This window comes from Perca flavescens, chromosome 20 (assembly GCF_004354835.1).
Source record: "Perca flavescens isolate YP-PL-M2 chromosome 20, PFLA_1.0, whole genome shotgun sequence".
Lineage (NCBI taxonomy): Eukaryota > Metazoa > Chordata > Actinopteri > Perciformes > Percidae > Perca > Perca flavescens.
The window spans coordinates 16110976-16127131 of NC_041350.1; the positions used below are offsets into that span (position 1 = coordinate 16110976).

Consider the following 16156-nt stretch of genomic DNA (forward strand, 5'->3'; position numbering starts at 1 on the left):
AAATTGCATTTCCCAGTGTATAATTATCTTGTTAATTAGTGAAATTAGGTAAAACTCGTGTTCCAGAGAAGGGGAAAGCCTCCCAGCATTTACTGGAGTAACACGTTTAATGACGTCATTCTGTATATGCATGTTTCGACAACGTTACTAGTATGATTGGGTTTGACATTTTTTTCTCACAGTTCACCTGTTGTTATTTCAGTCTGTATTACGAGCAAATATGGTTAGACTGTGAGTCTTAATGTTTTCTATTGGCCTTAACAACCACAATAATCACATAAAAACATATTTAAAATTAAAAACATTATAAACTTTTTTAAGAATGACAAAAGCCCGCTTTTGCCATAAAAATGTGTAATTACTGAGGTAGCACAGTCTCCTGTCCCCTTTAGTATAGGAGGAACTCTCGGTTTGTTGTTGGTTAATGCAATAATGATCTTTTTTTTTTACTTGATCTGTAGTGTACCAGTTATTGTTGCAGCCTTAAACACCGCACATGAGTTGTAAAAAGACAAATAATTACACAGTGTAATATATTATAAGGGTAAAAGTAGAGGCAACACGAGATTCCCACACCGGAGAAATCCTAAATGTGATGCAAATACAAATTATCTTAACGTAATATCTGTTTTTGATAATATTGGTCTGTTTCGATCACTTTTCTATAAAGATGACATATGTGCGCACGACAGACACACACACACACACACACACACACACACACACACACACACACACACACACACGGCAAGCCCAGAATAACAAATCCAAGCTGCAGCTTTATCTGCAGTGATAAATATTTAATAGACCCCGTTTCATCCCACTGGCAGACACACACATGCATTCAGGGACACAGTGACACACACACATATTGTTTACATTATCTTTCATGTAGTTATTATTCAGCAGGGGAACATTGAGGTTGTAATTTTGTTAGCATGTTAAAAAAGATGAACGTGTGTGTTTCTGTGTGTGACTGCGTGCGTGTGCTAAGTTTTATCATTGTGCTTCAGTAGAGGGGAGCTGGCTGCTGACTCCCTGCAGCTAAACATGGAGAACAATAACGGAAAGCAGCTCTGAATCAAACTGAAACTCCATCCATCCGCAGTCACTCCGGAGACTGACACTGGCAGCAGCGCAGAATCCTGATCTGTGTCTGTTTCATCACTCAAATTCACATTTGAGGACATAACAAGGCATTGTATTAACCATTCAGCTGAAATTGACACAGTATTGTTACTAGAGATGTTCCGATACCGATACCAGTATCGGTATCGGCTCCGATACTGCCTAAAACGCTGGTATCGGTATCGGGAAGTACTGGAGTTTATGCACCGATCCGATACCACGTAATAAAGCCCTAAAGAAAATCTACATTAAAGTAGTTTATTTATGTTATTTTTCCGTTATAACTGACTGTCAAACTGGAGAATAAAAGAAAGTTCTGGGGCATTCATTGTTTGTGTTTGTTCATGTTTCACAAAGAGTTTAACCTGAGCCAGACCGACAACAAAGATAGAAATTATATCACATCCATACAGGGATAGTAGTATACAGCTGTTAAAACATAATGAAATATATGATACTCTGGTATCGGATCGGTACTCGGTATCGGCCGATACGCAAGTTCAGGTATCGGAATCGGTATCGGGAAGCAAAAAAGTGGTATCGGGCCATCTCTAATTGTTACACAAGAAAAATACCACAAAAACGGAAAAGTGTATCATGGATCAATCTATGACGTTCAGTGCTTTCTTATTCTGTGATGATGTGCTGTATTTTTTTCTTTACATTTCGAGTTTAGTGCCTTTTACTTGTGAGGTGTGTTGTTTCAACTCTTACTTAAAGGAATAGTTTGACATTTTGGGAAATATGCTTATTTTATTTCTTACTGAGGGTTGGATTCAAAGATTGATACCATTTTTATTTATGTTTGTCAATACAAAGCTACAGCCAACAGCCGGTTAGCTTAGCTTAGCACAAAGACTGGAGACAAGTGGAAACAGCTAGCCTGGCTGGCATCTAAATTTGTCCTTTTCCACTTTGTAAGAATTAAACAAACACGATATAGTGTGTTAATTCATTATCTTTACATGTGCTTGTAGGAGGATTTTGTTAAAATTGAAAAGTCCGGCTAGCCGTTTCCCCCTGTTTTTAGTGTGATGTCGATGTTCTTGAATAACTCTCGGCAAGAAAGCAAATAAGCATTTCCTAAAATGTCAAACTTTTCCTTTACCATATCTTATGTGGCTGAGGCTGTAATTTGTGGCGAATTGCGTTACATTTCCAGGTGTTCCTGTTATTTTGTCCATGTGATTAAGGAATAAAACAAAATACATCGACAATAGCTCTTTCTTATTGAATAGGGACAATGTGTGTGATGTAGGGGGAATTGCCCTTTAACATAAAGGTTGCATACACAGAGGTGAACACAAAACATGCAGCTTACTCGCACTAAGTTGTGACTGTTCTTGGATTATACGTATATACTGCAGACACACATTCCCCCTGGTTAACAATAAATCTGTTTATATCTGTGTCTTCAGACTCAGGTCACAGTGCATTGACCTCAGGCAGTACAGTACTGAAAGTAACTGTGTGTCCAAGTGAAATACCACACTATACGCAGCATATTACTAGCAAGCAGTGACTGAATTGTGCTTTTTTTAAACACAACACCAAGCCTGGTTTAGTGCAGACGGACTTCACAGTCAGCATACCTGGCTTCCCAACATTGCTGTCTGCTGACGGAGACTTTCTCATCAAAGCAGGGCCTATACACATGACGCACAACACATTTAACGACACAACAAAGTCCAGGAAGAGAGAGGACAGAAGTGACAGGAAGAGGAAGGAAATAAGCAGGATTTAAAGGAAAGGAGACATCATCAGGAAAGAGAGAGAATGAAGTGGAGAAGGAGAAAAAGAATATCCCCAAAAACATTTGCATAAGCCAGAAGAACTGCAGACCCTGTTGCTCGACACCCCAGAAGAAGTAACTCAAAAACTCACAAAAAAGTATGCTTATGTATGTTACCTTTGGTGGGTCCTCTGCGTGAGCCTATGGCCTGCTGCTCCTCGGACAGGTTGAGCCTGCGCACAACGTCGGCCAGAGCAGCCTTAAGCAGGTGAATCTCGTCCTCCTGCATCTGGACCCTCTGCTCCAGGGAGGCGATGCGGTCGGTGACCTCCATACTGCTGGATGCTGACGCACTGTCATCTGAGGAAACAGTGAGCTCATGTCAGAGATGTGGAAAATGTCACAATGCTGGCATGCTAGTGGCCTTTTTTCACTTAATATAAAATATAAGTCAGTTAGTGCTGTTTACTGTTGGTTACTGTAGAATGAGTTGCTCGTAGAACATTCTTACTCACACGACAACTCTTTACAGGAATAGTTCAACATTTTGGGAAATATGCTTATTCGCTTTATTGTTGAGAGTTAGAGAAGAAAATGGATATCACTCGCATGTCTGTGTTCGATCTGAAGCTACAGCCAGAACATGTTAGCTTAGCATAAAATTGTTACATCTTTTTAGAAAAAAAAAGGTTTATTTTTTATGTATCCTGTTTCAGAATGCGTCTTTTTCAAGGCTCTTTAATAATAAGGGAACATAGGGATGTTTGCCAAAGTGTTTAGTGAAAAAAAACAATGACATTGTGTGAATAGGATAGATTCTGCTATCCGTTTTTATACCTTTTTTTTATTTATTTCATGCAGATGGAAACAAAAAGATAGAAAAAGAAAGTGCAAAGCCAGGAATGGAATACAAACAGCAAACTCCTTTCAAACGATGAGCTCACTTTTATGCTTTCAGTCTCTTTGTGAAAAGCCTTTGCCTTGTGTGATTCAAAGAGCTTTTCTATTAAAACCTTTATTCATGAGCCTGTTTGTTAATGCCTGTCTGTTCTTTGAGTTTAAACTAACTTAACACATTATATCACCTCTTCACCTGACACCCAGATAGAGGCCAAGCACAGGCCACCAGGGTCCACTTCATTAATGATAACACACAAGCAGGGTCTCCTCCATTAGGACTTTGATGTCACAGTGGCTTGATGAAATATTAATGTAAATGACGGTTGTGTTTTCCCCGCAGACCTGTAATAACAGTCTGATGCATTATGTATTAGAGAGCAGGCATCTGGTGATTAGGCAGATCTGCAGTCTGTGTTCCTTCTGAGAATCTGAGTTGAATCCCGACTGCCTGGTAATATTATGGAAATCTGAGGAAACTTGACTTCTGTAACTAACATTCTTAAACACTATCAAGTACAACAGAGTTTTAACACATTGAAATGTGTGAAATATCTGAATTTCTGGTGAAAACAAAGTGCTGTGATGAGCCTCTGAATCTCTTCGATAAACAAAAGCTGCTAAGGGATTCAGCACATCCCTGACCAGAGCCACTACTCAAATATTTGCTTGTAGATAAAAAGATCCTTGCGGTGTATAGGAGTCTTCAACGTTATTTAAGCCAAGGACCCTTTAACTGAAACAGAGATGGAGCAGGGACCCCCTACTACATATATTGTATAAAATGATGTTGCATATTAAACTGGGCCTACAATAACATGTAGGGCAGCCTAAAGCCTTTATACATATCTTTTTTGCATAGAATACTAAGCTATTAAAATAGCCTGAGAATTGTTGGCATGATTTTATAAATCATGTTTTAATGTTAAGCATACATGTGGCACAGTGAATCCTTAGGATGAACTGTATCTGTGGATGGCCTTAGTGACTACCTTACCTATAGGCCAGTAAGCAGTGGGGATTTATATTTGCTAATAATATATTAGAATTATGTCTATTCTATGTTAATTTTAATTTATGAAAAAAACTTTGAAAAATTGACAATAATTTGGAGGCCCCCCTGCAGTGACTCTGTGGAGCCCCTAGGGGTCCCGGAGCCCCTGTTGAAGATCTCTGGTGTATGGTATTATTATTATTATTATTAAAAACATTTCAATCATTGCTGCAATAACACACACGTGGGGCACACGACATAACTCTTTATCATAACATTAATGCGTGAAAATGATGAATGAACAATGAATGATTTTCTGAACAAATACTGATAAATGATAACAGTAGATTAGGCATTGTTGGCAATAAATTTAAATCAACCAAAAATCAATCAATAATTCAAGTACATTCTTGAGTAAAATTCCTAATACAGATACGTTTATTTAAACCACAACAATACACAAGTATTTATGTAGTTTTATGCATCACTACAAGTAGCGTATACAGTGAGTACAAGTGTTTAATCCTAAAGTTCCAGTGAAGTCATTTTAACTGAATTGGCAGAACATACAATTTCACAGATTTGTTTATGAGGGGACAAATTAGTGATTTGGTTTGCTGGTTATGAATTGTTTTAGTCAGGGACACCCTCAATGAAGGATGGTAAATTGGTGCATTAAGCAGATGGGACACTTTATGCTTGTCGCAGAAAATGGAAATCGGAGCAGAATTCAGAATGGTTAAATCAACCAATTACTGTTCACACAGAAACACACCAGCTATAGGGTGCATGTAACACACATACACATAGAAAAGTGTCCCTTTAGTCACTGTCACAGCCATTACTGGGGCCTTGTGTTTAATAGCTTGTTGGACACATAAGAAAAGATTTCACTGACACACTGCTTCACATTGACAATGCACCGGGCCACCAAGTGAAATTCCATAATGAAAACTCCCCATCTGGACAAATGGAGGCAGATGAAAATTGCAGGTGCATAATTTAATACATTATTACACTCCCAGCAGTGAAGTATAATTTATGTTCAAACCTTTCCTTACATCTTTTTTAATCAAAGGAAATGCTTTCCTGTTTCATAACGCCAATCTGACTTAATCTGAACACCACCAGCCTTTTCCAAAGAATCCTAATAACTTTCTGCTCACCTTTGAAGCGGCCCTTGTTCATATTCACATGCGAATGTGAGTGAATATCCAGAGATAAAGCTTCTATTATCTGTTCAGCGTGTGTTGTGGGTCTGCTCCCAATACTGACACAATGACAGCATGATACCATCAGTCGTTCAAGTACAATGACAGGCTGTCACCGCCATGATTCCCCGGGTCTGCGCTAACATCCTCCGTCTGTCACCCTGCTCCCTGGTTAAAACCCCTGGGGCAAGTTAACGCACCATAACACGTTCACAGGCAGGGCTGAAATCAGAAAAGGTCAGTAGAGCTTAAGTTTGGTGTTTGTTTTCATACATAAGAATGTGTGTTGATGGCGCGACACTGATGTGACCACAGCACAGTCGTGTGTGTGAACACAACTAAATTTGCTCTTCATGTGACGGCACTCGGGTCACAGCCCTTCTGTCCAGAGAGTCAGAATAAGTAAGATGTCAATCTTCATTTAACAATAAATCCATCACCACATACACCCCTGGTGTTTCTCTTTCATCCCAACAAAAGCAGATCATTACACCCCACCAATCTCCCCTTGCTCCAGTGTGCTATTCACACCTGTCAGCCGGCTGCTTAAATTACTTCATTTCTGTCAGTCTTCTTCAGTTTCTTTCTCTATGTCTTCTTCTGTCCTAGTTTCATTATCTGGTCAATACGTAGCTGGGTCACAAATCCGAGACATCTCTGAGCCTATCTATCTGCTCACCCTAATGCATCGTGACACGCTGCTATTACCTTCCTCTGCAAGGCCATGTCATTCTCGCAGGACCACCTGCCTGCTTAAGTGCTTGTCCATCACTTCAGCCACAGGGACTCAATGAAGGGCAAATAGAAAACAGGCATTCTCCTCAGTTCATTTTCCCTGCTCTAAAATAGCCACACCATCCCCCCTACGTTAATCTCCATCTTATTTCTAAGTCATTTACTGACCTCACTGCCATCAATAATGAACACTGGAGCGTGCACACATGCTTTGAATCATTTCCCCCCTTCTGCACTCTCATCAACCACAACGATCAATACACTGAAGGAGTAAAAAGACTAAAATAGCGCTGGGTAAATCCTTCTGGTCAACAGAGAGGGAGCACTCTCACATTTTGAGCAATGCACAGAAACCTCATCTATAAAATATATTCTGCAGCAGCCCTGTGTTGTTCTGAGCTGTCTGGCTTTCAAGCTGACTCACTCTTTCACTGGAACACTTACAGAGTTGCATTTCCCTCCATATACAATATAAACACACACACACACACACACACACACACACACACACACACACACAAACAGGATATGATTATAAATACATACTCAAGGAATAACAGAAAATGACATTAAGGAAATTGCATCTAAGGAAATGTCATGATACCAGCAGCAGCTGTCTCACCATGTGTTTGCATACTCCTGCACACTTTAGCAATAATCCACTGACAAGCAGAGTGATTGATGTCTATTTTCTTTTCACTCAGCGGTGCAAAGAAGCCAAACAATAAAGCTGAATTGACTTGATGGAAGGTTCAGTGCCCAGGTTAATGGGAGGGGAGGGGGGACCACAACCAGTGTTTACAGAAAAACAACACATTAAAGAAACAAGAGGCTGCAGGAAAAGGCCTGTCACAACATTATGACAACAATTCCTGTTTTTCAGAGGCAGAAAGGTAGCGCTGATATCACACTGCTGGCACATCTATCTACTCGCTGGATGCAGAGAGGAAACAGCACTTTGCCAACTGTTTTAATTTCACACGGCCAGGTGGTGCGCTGCCATCGTGCCAGTTCAGCTGCTGCAGATTATGCCTTCAGGAAAGCCATTTCTCCCAAGTCCAATGAGTCACACTTATTAAACAACCTGGCTTCAGTCTGCAACTGGCTTCACTAATGGAAGTCCGGACCTAATCATAATGAAGTGGCATGCAGGACTAAATTCTATGCCAGGAGGTATAGGAGGTAGTGATTTAGAGACAGGCAGGGAGAAAGGTAGAGGGATAAAATGGAGGCAGAGGTGAATGAAGGTGGGGCAGTGAATACCTTGATAATTAAACAGGAGTCTACAGACATGCTAGTAGCTCTGTGAGGCTGTACTTAAACATAGCGGTGCTTTGAGCTTCATGTTCACCGTCTTAGGTTAACATAATGCTAATTAGCACTAAACACAAAGTATAGCTGAGGATAATAAGATTATCATTAGTTTTGCAGTTATTTGGTAATAAGTCAAAGTATTGGACAAATTATAATTTTGATGCAATGATTGTGTAAGAGGATCACTTGAGTTATTACAATGCATCCACTGGGAACCATGAATGTGTGTACCAAATACCATGGCATCCAACCAATAGTTGTTGAGATATTTCAGTCTGGACCGAAGCGGTGGATTGAATGACAGCCACTCTGCAAACATAGCTAAAAAGTAGAAATAATATAAAATGTGTATATGTGTTTAATGTCTATGTTGCTGAATGGCAAATTCTTCACCGTAATTCTGATATTATGCAGAGTACAAGACATGAAACATGTAATGCTTGAAATTACAGCATTTAGGAAATTGCAGTCAATATGATGGAAATCATCCATCAGGTACATTTCAGCTCAGTGACAAATTGACCAATTGAGTTAGAGATTGGAGAAAGAGAGAAAAAAAGTTACTTAAAGTGTCATCAATCCTATGGATCACCTGCAGCATACAGCGCGGATGACATGCCAGAGGTTTATTAGCTAATCAACTGGCCAGATTAAGGAGACAGATCTTTGCTTGGTTTACAAGCTGCCTCTGATGGCTCCTGCTGGACTGGGGCTTAGGAGCTATAAATATACAGAGGTGGATCAGAGGAGGGGAAGCCCTCACACTGAGTAAAGACTACAGAAAAGTAAACAGACAGTTCAGAAAGAAAGAAAGAAAGAAAGAAAGAAAGAAAGACATGGCAGGGAGAGCTTATTAATTTTTTTAAATATCAAAACAGAAATAGTGCAAAATCACAAAAAGACTGACAGAGGGATAGAAGCTAAAGAGCTGTGTGTGTGTGTGTGTGTGTGTGTGTGTGTGTGTGTGTGTGTGTGTGTGTGTGTGTGTGTGTGTGTGCGTGCGTGTATATATATAGGTCATGAAAAGTGTGTGTCTGGGTCAAAGAAGAGCATGAAGAGAGACCAAATGACCCCCATGAGAGATCCTACTGTCCATGTACGAACACATTAAACCCTTCCTTCCTCCCATCAGCTACATCCTTCCTGGGGTCAATATCAGGTCAAATGGGATACAGCCAGCGCCCACCCCCACCCCCCACCACCACCCACCACCTCTACTCACACAGACTCGATACACAAAGGTTATCAACCTACCCCAGTGTCTCAGTCATGGTAACCCAACAAATGTAAATAAACATGAACACTAAATCAAGACTAAAACCCAGCTAACAAATTTGGGCATTTCTGTTTTTTTGGTATAAATGGTTGAAACGACCCTATATTTTGCAATATAAGAGGAAGGGTGTAGCAGTATGTGTATTTTTTTTCAAAGCCAAATAAAACGGTAATAATGCTGTGGAAGGTCTTGCAATTTTAAATGAATTAAATATAGGATTTCACTTTGGTTTATTGATTTAATTCTGAGACAGTGTGAAGAGTCCGAAAGCCACAAAGAGGGAGAGAGAGAGAGAGAGAGAGAGATGAGGAAAAAATAAAAATAAAGTTAAACGACATGGCCCATTGAGGCATAATAACACCTTCTTAACTCAAACACATACTGTATATATAGACACCACTATGCCAACACCCTGCATTAACAAAACACACACACACTCCTACACACTCTTCTGTCAAAGAGGAAGTGTTCACGGTGTGGTGGAGGGATTATGCTGGATATGTAGAGCAGTCTCTCGGCTAGAAATGAATCGACTGCGGGAAGAAAAAAGAGCCACTAAAAGGGGCTTGGCAGTAAAATATCTTTATTGTTTTTCTCTAATATTTATCCTGTTTCTCTTGCTTTTGTCTATGTTGCTCACTCAAATAAGAGATTAGCTTTAGCGGTAGACTGTTAGACAGTAGGATATGCAGACTTTAGAGCATGGGCTATTTGGAGCATCAATATGCTAAGCTGAAGCTGGAGTCAGAAAGCATCCTTGTTGTGGTGTTCAATGTGCATGTGATATTGACTTTTCAACAATAGCAAGTGCAAGATGAGGTTGGGTTCAAATGTACATAGATAATGTTGTAAAGGGATTTTGGACTTTAAAAATATTTAATTCAAAATTGTAATTCTTAAGATGTTCAATAAATAAAACCCTGTTTTGATACCGGCATGTTTTCAGCAATAGCCATTCAAATGTGTTTACAGTGTGTAATTACATTTCCATTTAGTAGTCTCCATTGCTAGTGAGTGAGTTCTTCAGACAGTTCTGAGAACAGGGCAAGTTTGCTTTGCAAGCAAATGGGTTACCATATTTTTCCGTTTGCAGCTGTGATGATTCTGGTAATATTCTAAAACAAATCCAATAAAGCCATAACATTGTAAACAGACAACCCCAGTCTCTGAAGACAAAGGAGCTTTTTGCTGACTCATAAAAATAAGGGGGGCAGTTGTTATGGCAATAATATTCATCAAAACACAGATGATTTGGACCTTACCAGGTTGTAAATAAAGCATGGCTCATAAGGACAACATGATACATTCTTTATGGCATCTCTGTCTAAATTAGAATTTATCTAAGTGAAATGAAAAAATAAAGCAGCAAACGCCTGAAGAAAGACAGTCTTCTTTTTGCTGTGACTTTTAGGGAAGAAACAGGCCACAGAAGCACTAAGTCATGCTTGGCAGTGAGACTCCAGGCTCTGAACAAGCCTCTTTGTCAATCTCAACCTTTCTCCACATAAAACAGGGCTTTGTCCCTTAGTGACAAACAACCAGGAAGGAACAGGAGGCGGGACACTTGCTCTATCCAATGGATGGTGCCTGTGTGTGTGTGTGTGTGTGTGTGTGTGTGTGTGTGTGTGTGTGTGTGCGCAACACACATGTTCCATCCAGTAAAAGTATTGTTATGGGAAACCAGATTTCCATGGTGTGCGAGGATTGTCTCACACACCCTACAGAGACACTGTGACAGACTATGTGTGCCAGAGACTGTCAGCATCCTGAACATCGACCAATCATACATCTGCCATCTGGACAGGAGAGAACATACAGCAGCGTTGCTGGCAGCAGACCATGATCATTACACAACTAGACTAAAGAGAAATATTGAAAACTGATTTCGGTTTTGTGTGTTTTCTATTCTTGAATTCTACCCTCCAATGCGCGCACACTGCTACACGTCTCTGTTCATCTCAGGAGTTATTTTGTGATAATTTACTATTGTGGTCTGCTTCTACATGCAGTCTATTTTCATAAACAGAGCTTTGACATCACCCAAAAAACACACTTGAGCCTGTCACCTCCATGTTTAGCTTGAGTGAGCAAAAAAACCTCACAAGGCCACCTCATTAAATTGTTGTTGCTCTGTGTGGTCACAGTGGACAGTTTAGGACAGGTGTCAAGCAGACTGTATTCTGCGTTAGAATTCTGAATGTAAAGCTGAAAAAAACAATCTGTTCAGGAAATGTAAAATTGTGTCAAAAGAGTCCATGAATGACTGAAAGAAAACTGAAGTTTTCTACATACATTTGAGAAAAGACATATCCTTGCAGTAGTGCAGCTGAACAGTGGTTCCCAAAGTGGGTGCCTTGAGAACGGACTCTGGGTGCCGGAAGATTTTACCATATCCATATCATTGTTTGTTTATTTTGTGTGGCTAATGGCTGAATGGACAGGTTTTGGCTGCAGGTGGAAGACGCATATCTATCAATGTCTGCATTCACTGTGGTTTTGGATGTTCCCATCATCATATGCAGTTTGTGATCTGGTCCCCGGTATACATAAAAACAAGACAAGAAGCCGCCTGTCAGTGGAGCCAGACCTGCGGGCTGTGCTCTCGCTCCCAACATCAAGAGGCCTGCAACCTTTTTTTGTTTTGTTTTGTTCGGTTTGCCCCTGTGCACCTTAAATATATGCTCATTTTAATTTTGAAAACAGTGAAAGCAATACATTGAAACACAATAGCATATTTAACTGTATTCATTATTTACAGTATTTCAAGTTTAATATTTATTTGTACATCTGCAGAGCACCTGTTGGCTTTTTAATCAGAGTGAATGGTAGCATGTTTTCTCCTATAATATTTTTCTGGCTGCATAACTGTTAACCTTCACTGTGAGTCTGAGAACAACATGGGACATTTGATGAAAGATTTCTGAAATCATGTTGAATCCTAGCTGCACTACAACTATTGGAAGTTAAAGCATATTGTCTAATTTGAAACAAAAAATATGCCCTTTAACAACAAAGCTGGCCAATCAAAACAAGGTACATTGCAAGTCATATTTTGTTAAAGTATTTTCATTTAACCCCTCACTGAAACTGATAACTTGACAACAGTAGAGGGGTAAACAAACCAAATACTCATGTCCATCCTCTATCCTCTCATCTCTGCAGCTGTGTTCTTGATGAATCTATTTTTAATGGAATTTCTAATGAATTTCTCCTCTTTTCCCTCTCCATCTGTTATAGTGTGGCTAAACACATGCAATGGGACGCGCACACACACACACACACACACACACACACACACACACACACACACACACACACACACACACACACACACACACACACACACACACACACACACACACACACACACACACACACACACACACACACACACACACACACACACACACACACACGGCTTCCCCTTTGTTCACAGCAGGTGTAAGGGACCAATTAGGGTGCCGGGCAGCCTCTGGGAGCTGCACCATGGGCATTGAAAGGTTAATTATATCTGTTCACATCACAACTGGCCAGATAGAATCCTGGCCAGGGTTTAGAGATGAGAGGAGTGACCAAATCAGTGGGCCTTGACTTTTGGCGCTGATGGAGAATATTACCATAAATATAATCGAGCCAACACACCTTGTCACAGTAATTGAATTGATCTTTAATTCATCTTAAAACGGTTTGTTGATGTACTGTGGGATTAAAAGGGAGATTTATGCACAGACATTCATATGCACAGACATGCATGTGCACACATGAATGCGGACTCACATACCTGCGCTGTAACGCAGACACACACTGATGATCTGTTCTGGAAATCATTTGCATACTAATTTGAAACACATTTGAATATAAATCATAATTGAATCCCTTTTTCTTTTCTTGAGTCTGATTGGACAGAATAGCTTTGGTAATATTTTCAGCAGCAAGCGGACACTAAAAATAATGGCACCACCATGGGATTCTGCTGTCTTGTGTGATTTATTAGGTTACTAGTCGCCCTCCCCCACAGGTAGAAGTCAACGCTCTTCTTAGTGTTACCATGTAGAGTGGAAGCATCCTAACAACACAATTCTGTTTCTGGCTCTTTCATGGTATTTTTACTTATCCATGACATCCTGTTCAAGGACTCATGCAGCCTGCGTGTCTCCTCTCCTGACCTTGTGATGGTACACACACACACACACACACACACACACACACACACACACACACACACACACACACACACACACACACGTTTTTACAGGAACTCGCACACTCCTGCTTTACATGCCTGATTGTTTTAGTGGGTCATGAGGATGAGGGTGCATGAATGTGTGTCAGTGGAGAAAAAGATAAGAGAGAGAGAGGCAGCAAGAGAGAGAGAGAGACAGAGAAAGGCAGCGAGAGAGAGAGAGAGGCAGCAAGAGAGAGAGAGAGACAGAGAAAGGCAGCGAGAGAGAGAGAGAGGCAGCAAGAGAGAGAGAGAGACAGAGAAAGGCAAGGAGAGAGAGAGAGAGAGAGAGAGAGAGAGAGAGAGAGAGAGAGAGAGAGAGAGAGAGAGAGAAACAGACAGAGATTAACATATCTGATATATTGCAATACTAATCATTTGTCCCACTCTGACTCTATAACAATGGCTGAAGTTGCATTCAGCCCTAAAAATGGGAAACAGCAAGTTTTTTATTACAAAGCTCAAATATCATGACTGGTGAATTTCATTGGTGCAAAAATTACACAACAGAAAATTCATATTTGATTAATCATTTAAGTAATTTTTCAAGCAAAACTGCAGAAATATTCTCTGGTTCCATTTTCTCAAATGTGAACATTTGTTGCTTTTCTTTATTTTTTAGTATCTTTGGGTTTTGGACCGTTTTTCACACAGTCAACGTCAACTATGGTTCTTGGAAATTGTAACTGGCATTTTTTTTAAATGATAATGAAAATGAGTTGCAGTCCTTTAAAGCATGTGTATAAAATGCATTTCTAATCTAGAGGGATGGGCCCATCAAAGTATTTTTTTAAACATCATAATATTCTTGTTTGAGAAGCAGATTATGAAGAGTTACTCAATGTTACACAATCTAGATCTTAGTTAGTGCCCTTTAGATGTAGGGCAGAATTGTCCACAGCGATGTCAATCTGTTCACTGGCATTGCTCTGCGTGTATGCAGATACTGGACAGATGTCAGTTAATCACATTACTGGGGCTGTACATGTCTCTGCTAAAATGCCCTCCACGCTGCTGTTTGCCATTTAGTTTCATTTGATCTTGACTCAGTATGATCCTGGCTTGTGTCCTAATCTTCCTCTTCTAGACACTATATCTTGTACTATGCAGATACATTTTACTTTCTATACAGTAAGTATCTATAGAATACCCTACTTACAAGTACCTTATTTAGGGCACATTAAGAGAGCAGGATACCAGTGTCCAGGGCTGGCACTACATGGACACCAGACTGCTTTTGTTATGCAAGTGGCATTATTTCTCAACTGGCAACAAGGGCAGCCACAGATCTGTTGGCTCCCACAGATCTCAAACACACAGCTTGACTCTCCTGCAGCACAATCTGCTGTTTTCGACAAGACACCACAGAGCAGGAGATGCAGAGTATCTACTGCTGTATCATGCTGCACACACACTCAATACAGCTCTAACGTGTACACATGATACACATTTAATGAGCACACACTGTCACTCTGTGTAACAGCTAATGGCTCTCTATTCTGCAGCATGAAAGTGAAAGAGAAAGTGCAAGGCGTACCCTTATCAGAAAAAAGGGAGAAAAAAAGTGAGGGAGATAAGGAGTAGGAGAGGGGGTAGTGTGACTCTGGACTACAGAGGCCCAAACCACCGGCTCAATATCTGAATGTCTGGAGATAAAAACTCACTCTGAGCTCCACTCGGGGCACTCGCACAAAAAACAAAGAGCGTGAGAGAGTTTGAGAAAGATGGGTAAGTAAAGCAGGGTGAAGGACAGAGAGAGTCAGAGTGGTAACAATGCAAGAAATCCAGCAACAGTGAGGGAGACTGGAGTGGGAAAAAAAAGAAACGGAGAGTGGTTTATGCTCTCACTGACACAGCAATGAAAATCAAGCTCAACCTATAAATAAATCAGCAGTAGTGGATGAGCTATCTCATTCAGGTCGATATATATTAAACTGCTACTCTGGTACATAGTACAGTTACAGATGAATGATGGTGGACAGACACATCATTTCCTCATACTCCCCTCTCTCCGTTTCTCTATTGACATTTTGTGCAGTTTTATGCGAGTGGGGAAATATCAGAGTGCAGGTCAGCTTGCCAGCAGGTTTTACTAGGTATTTGATAGATAATGTTAAAGAGCAGGGAAGGAGGGAAAAATGAGGAAGAGAAGTCAATATTCTCTAGTAAATATACAGTACATTGTCAATCCATGTGGCTTTAACCTCAACAGGAAGGCATAACTTTGATTTCTCACTTTAGGAAGCTATTTTTGACCACAATTTTTTAGTAAATCAAAGAAGATAAAAGCCCTAGCAATATTTTCTGAACTGAAGTTTCAAGTCAAACACTTTACCCTCACACATACAAACACATACACCCCCGTCTCCTCCTCCCTGGCATCCCTCCTTAGCTACTGTGGTTGGTAACGTGAGTGGGGCTTTAATCCTAATCCCTCTACACGTGCCATCAGGAATCAGGGTTTGGATGGCAATACTTATAGATGCTGAGCCAAGGATGGGAGGAGACTGGATGGAGATGTGTCACCTCTACTGTGCATCAAACATCAAATGAGCCTCCATCTTTATTAATTTCCCCTCTCTGCCCTGCAACGCCTATCCCACCCATCTGCACTCACTTTGCTGGTTTTTGCTCCTAATTTCTCTGT

At 40.4% G+C, this 16156-nt stretch overlaps 1 protein-coding gene across 9 annotated transcripts in view; it reads right to left on the bottom strand.

Moving 5' to 3' along the window:
- Nucleotides 1-16156, bottom strand: part of eml1 (EMAP like 1) — a 54143-nt gene that overhangs the window by 17310 nt on the left and 20677 nt on the right. For 6 of the 9 annotated variants that reach the window (XM_028565250.1, XM_028565253.1, XM_028565249.1 and 3 more), the window contains 2 exons: nucleotides 3038-3220; nucleotides 2721-2774 (listed from right to left, as the gene is read on the bottom strand). In XM_028565250.1, the coding sequence (XP_028421051.1) occupies nucleotides 2721-2774; nucleotides 3038-3220 (237 nt within the window). The remainder of the gene's footprint in view (nucleotides 1-2720; nucleotides 2775-3037; nucleotides 3221-16156) is intronic. The other 3 variants (XM_028565252.1, XM_028565255.1, XM_028565254.1) reach the window with 1 other exon arrangement.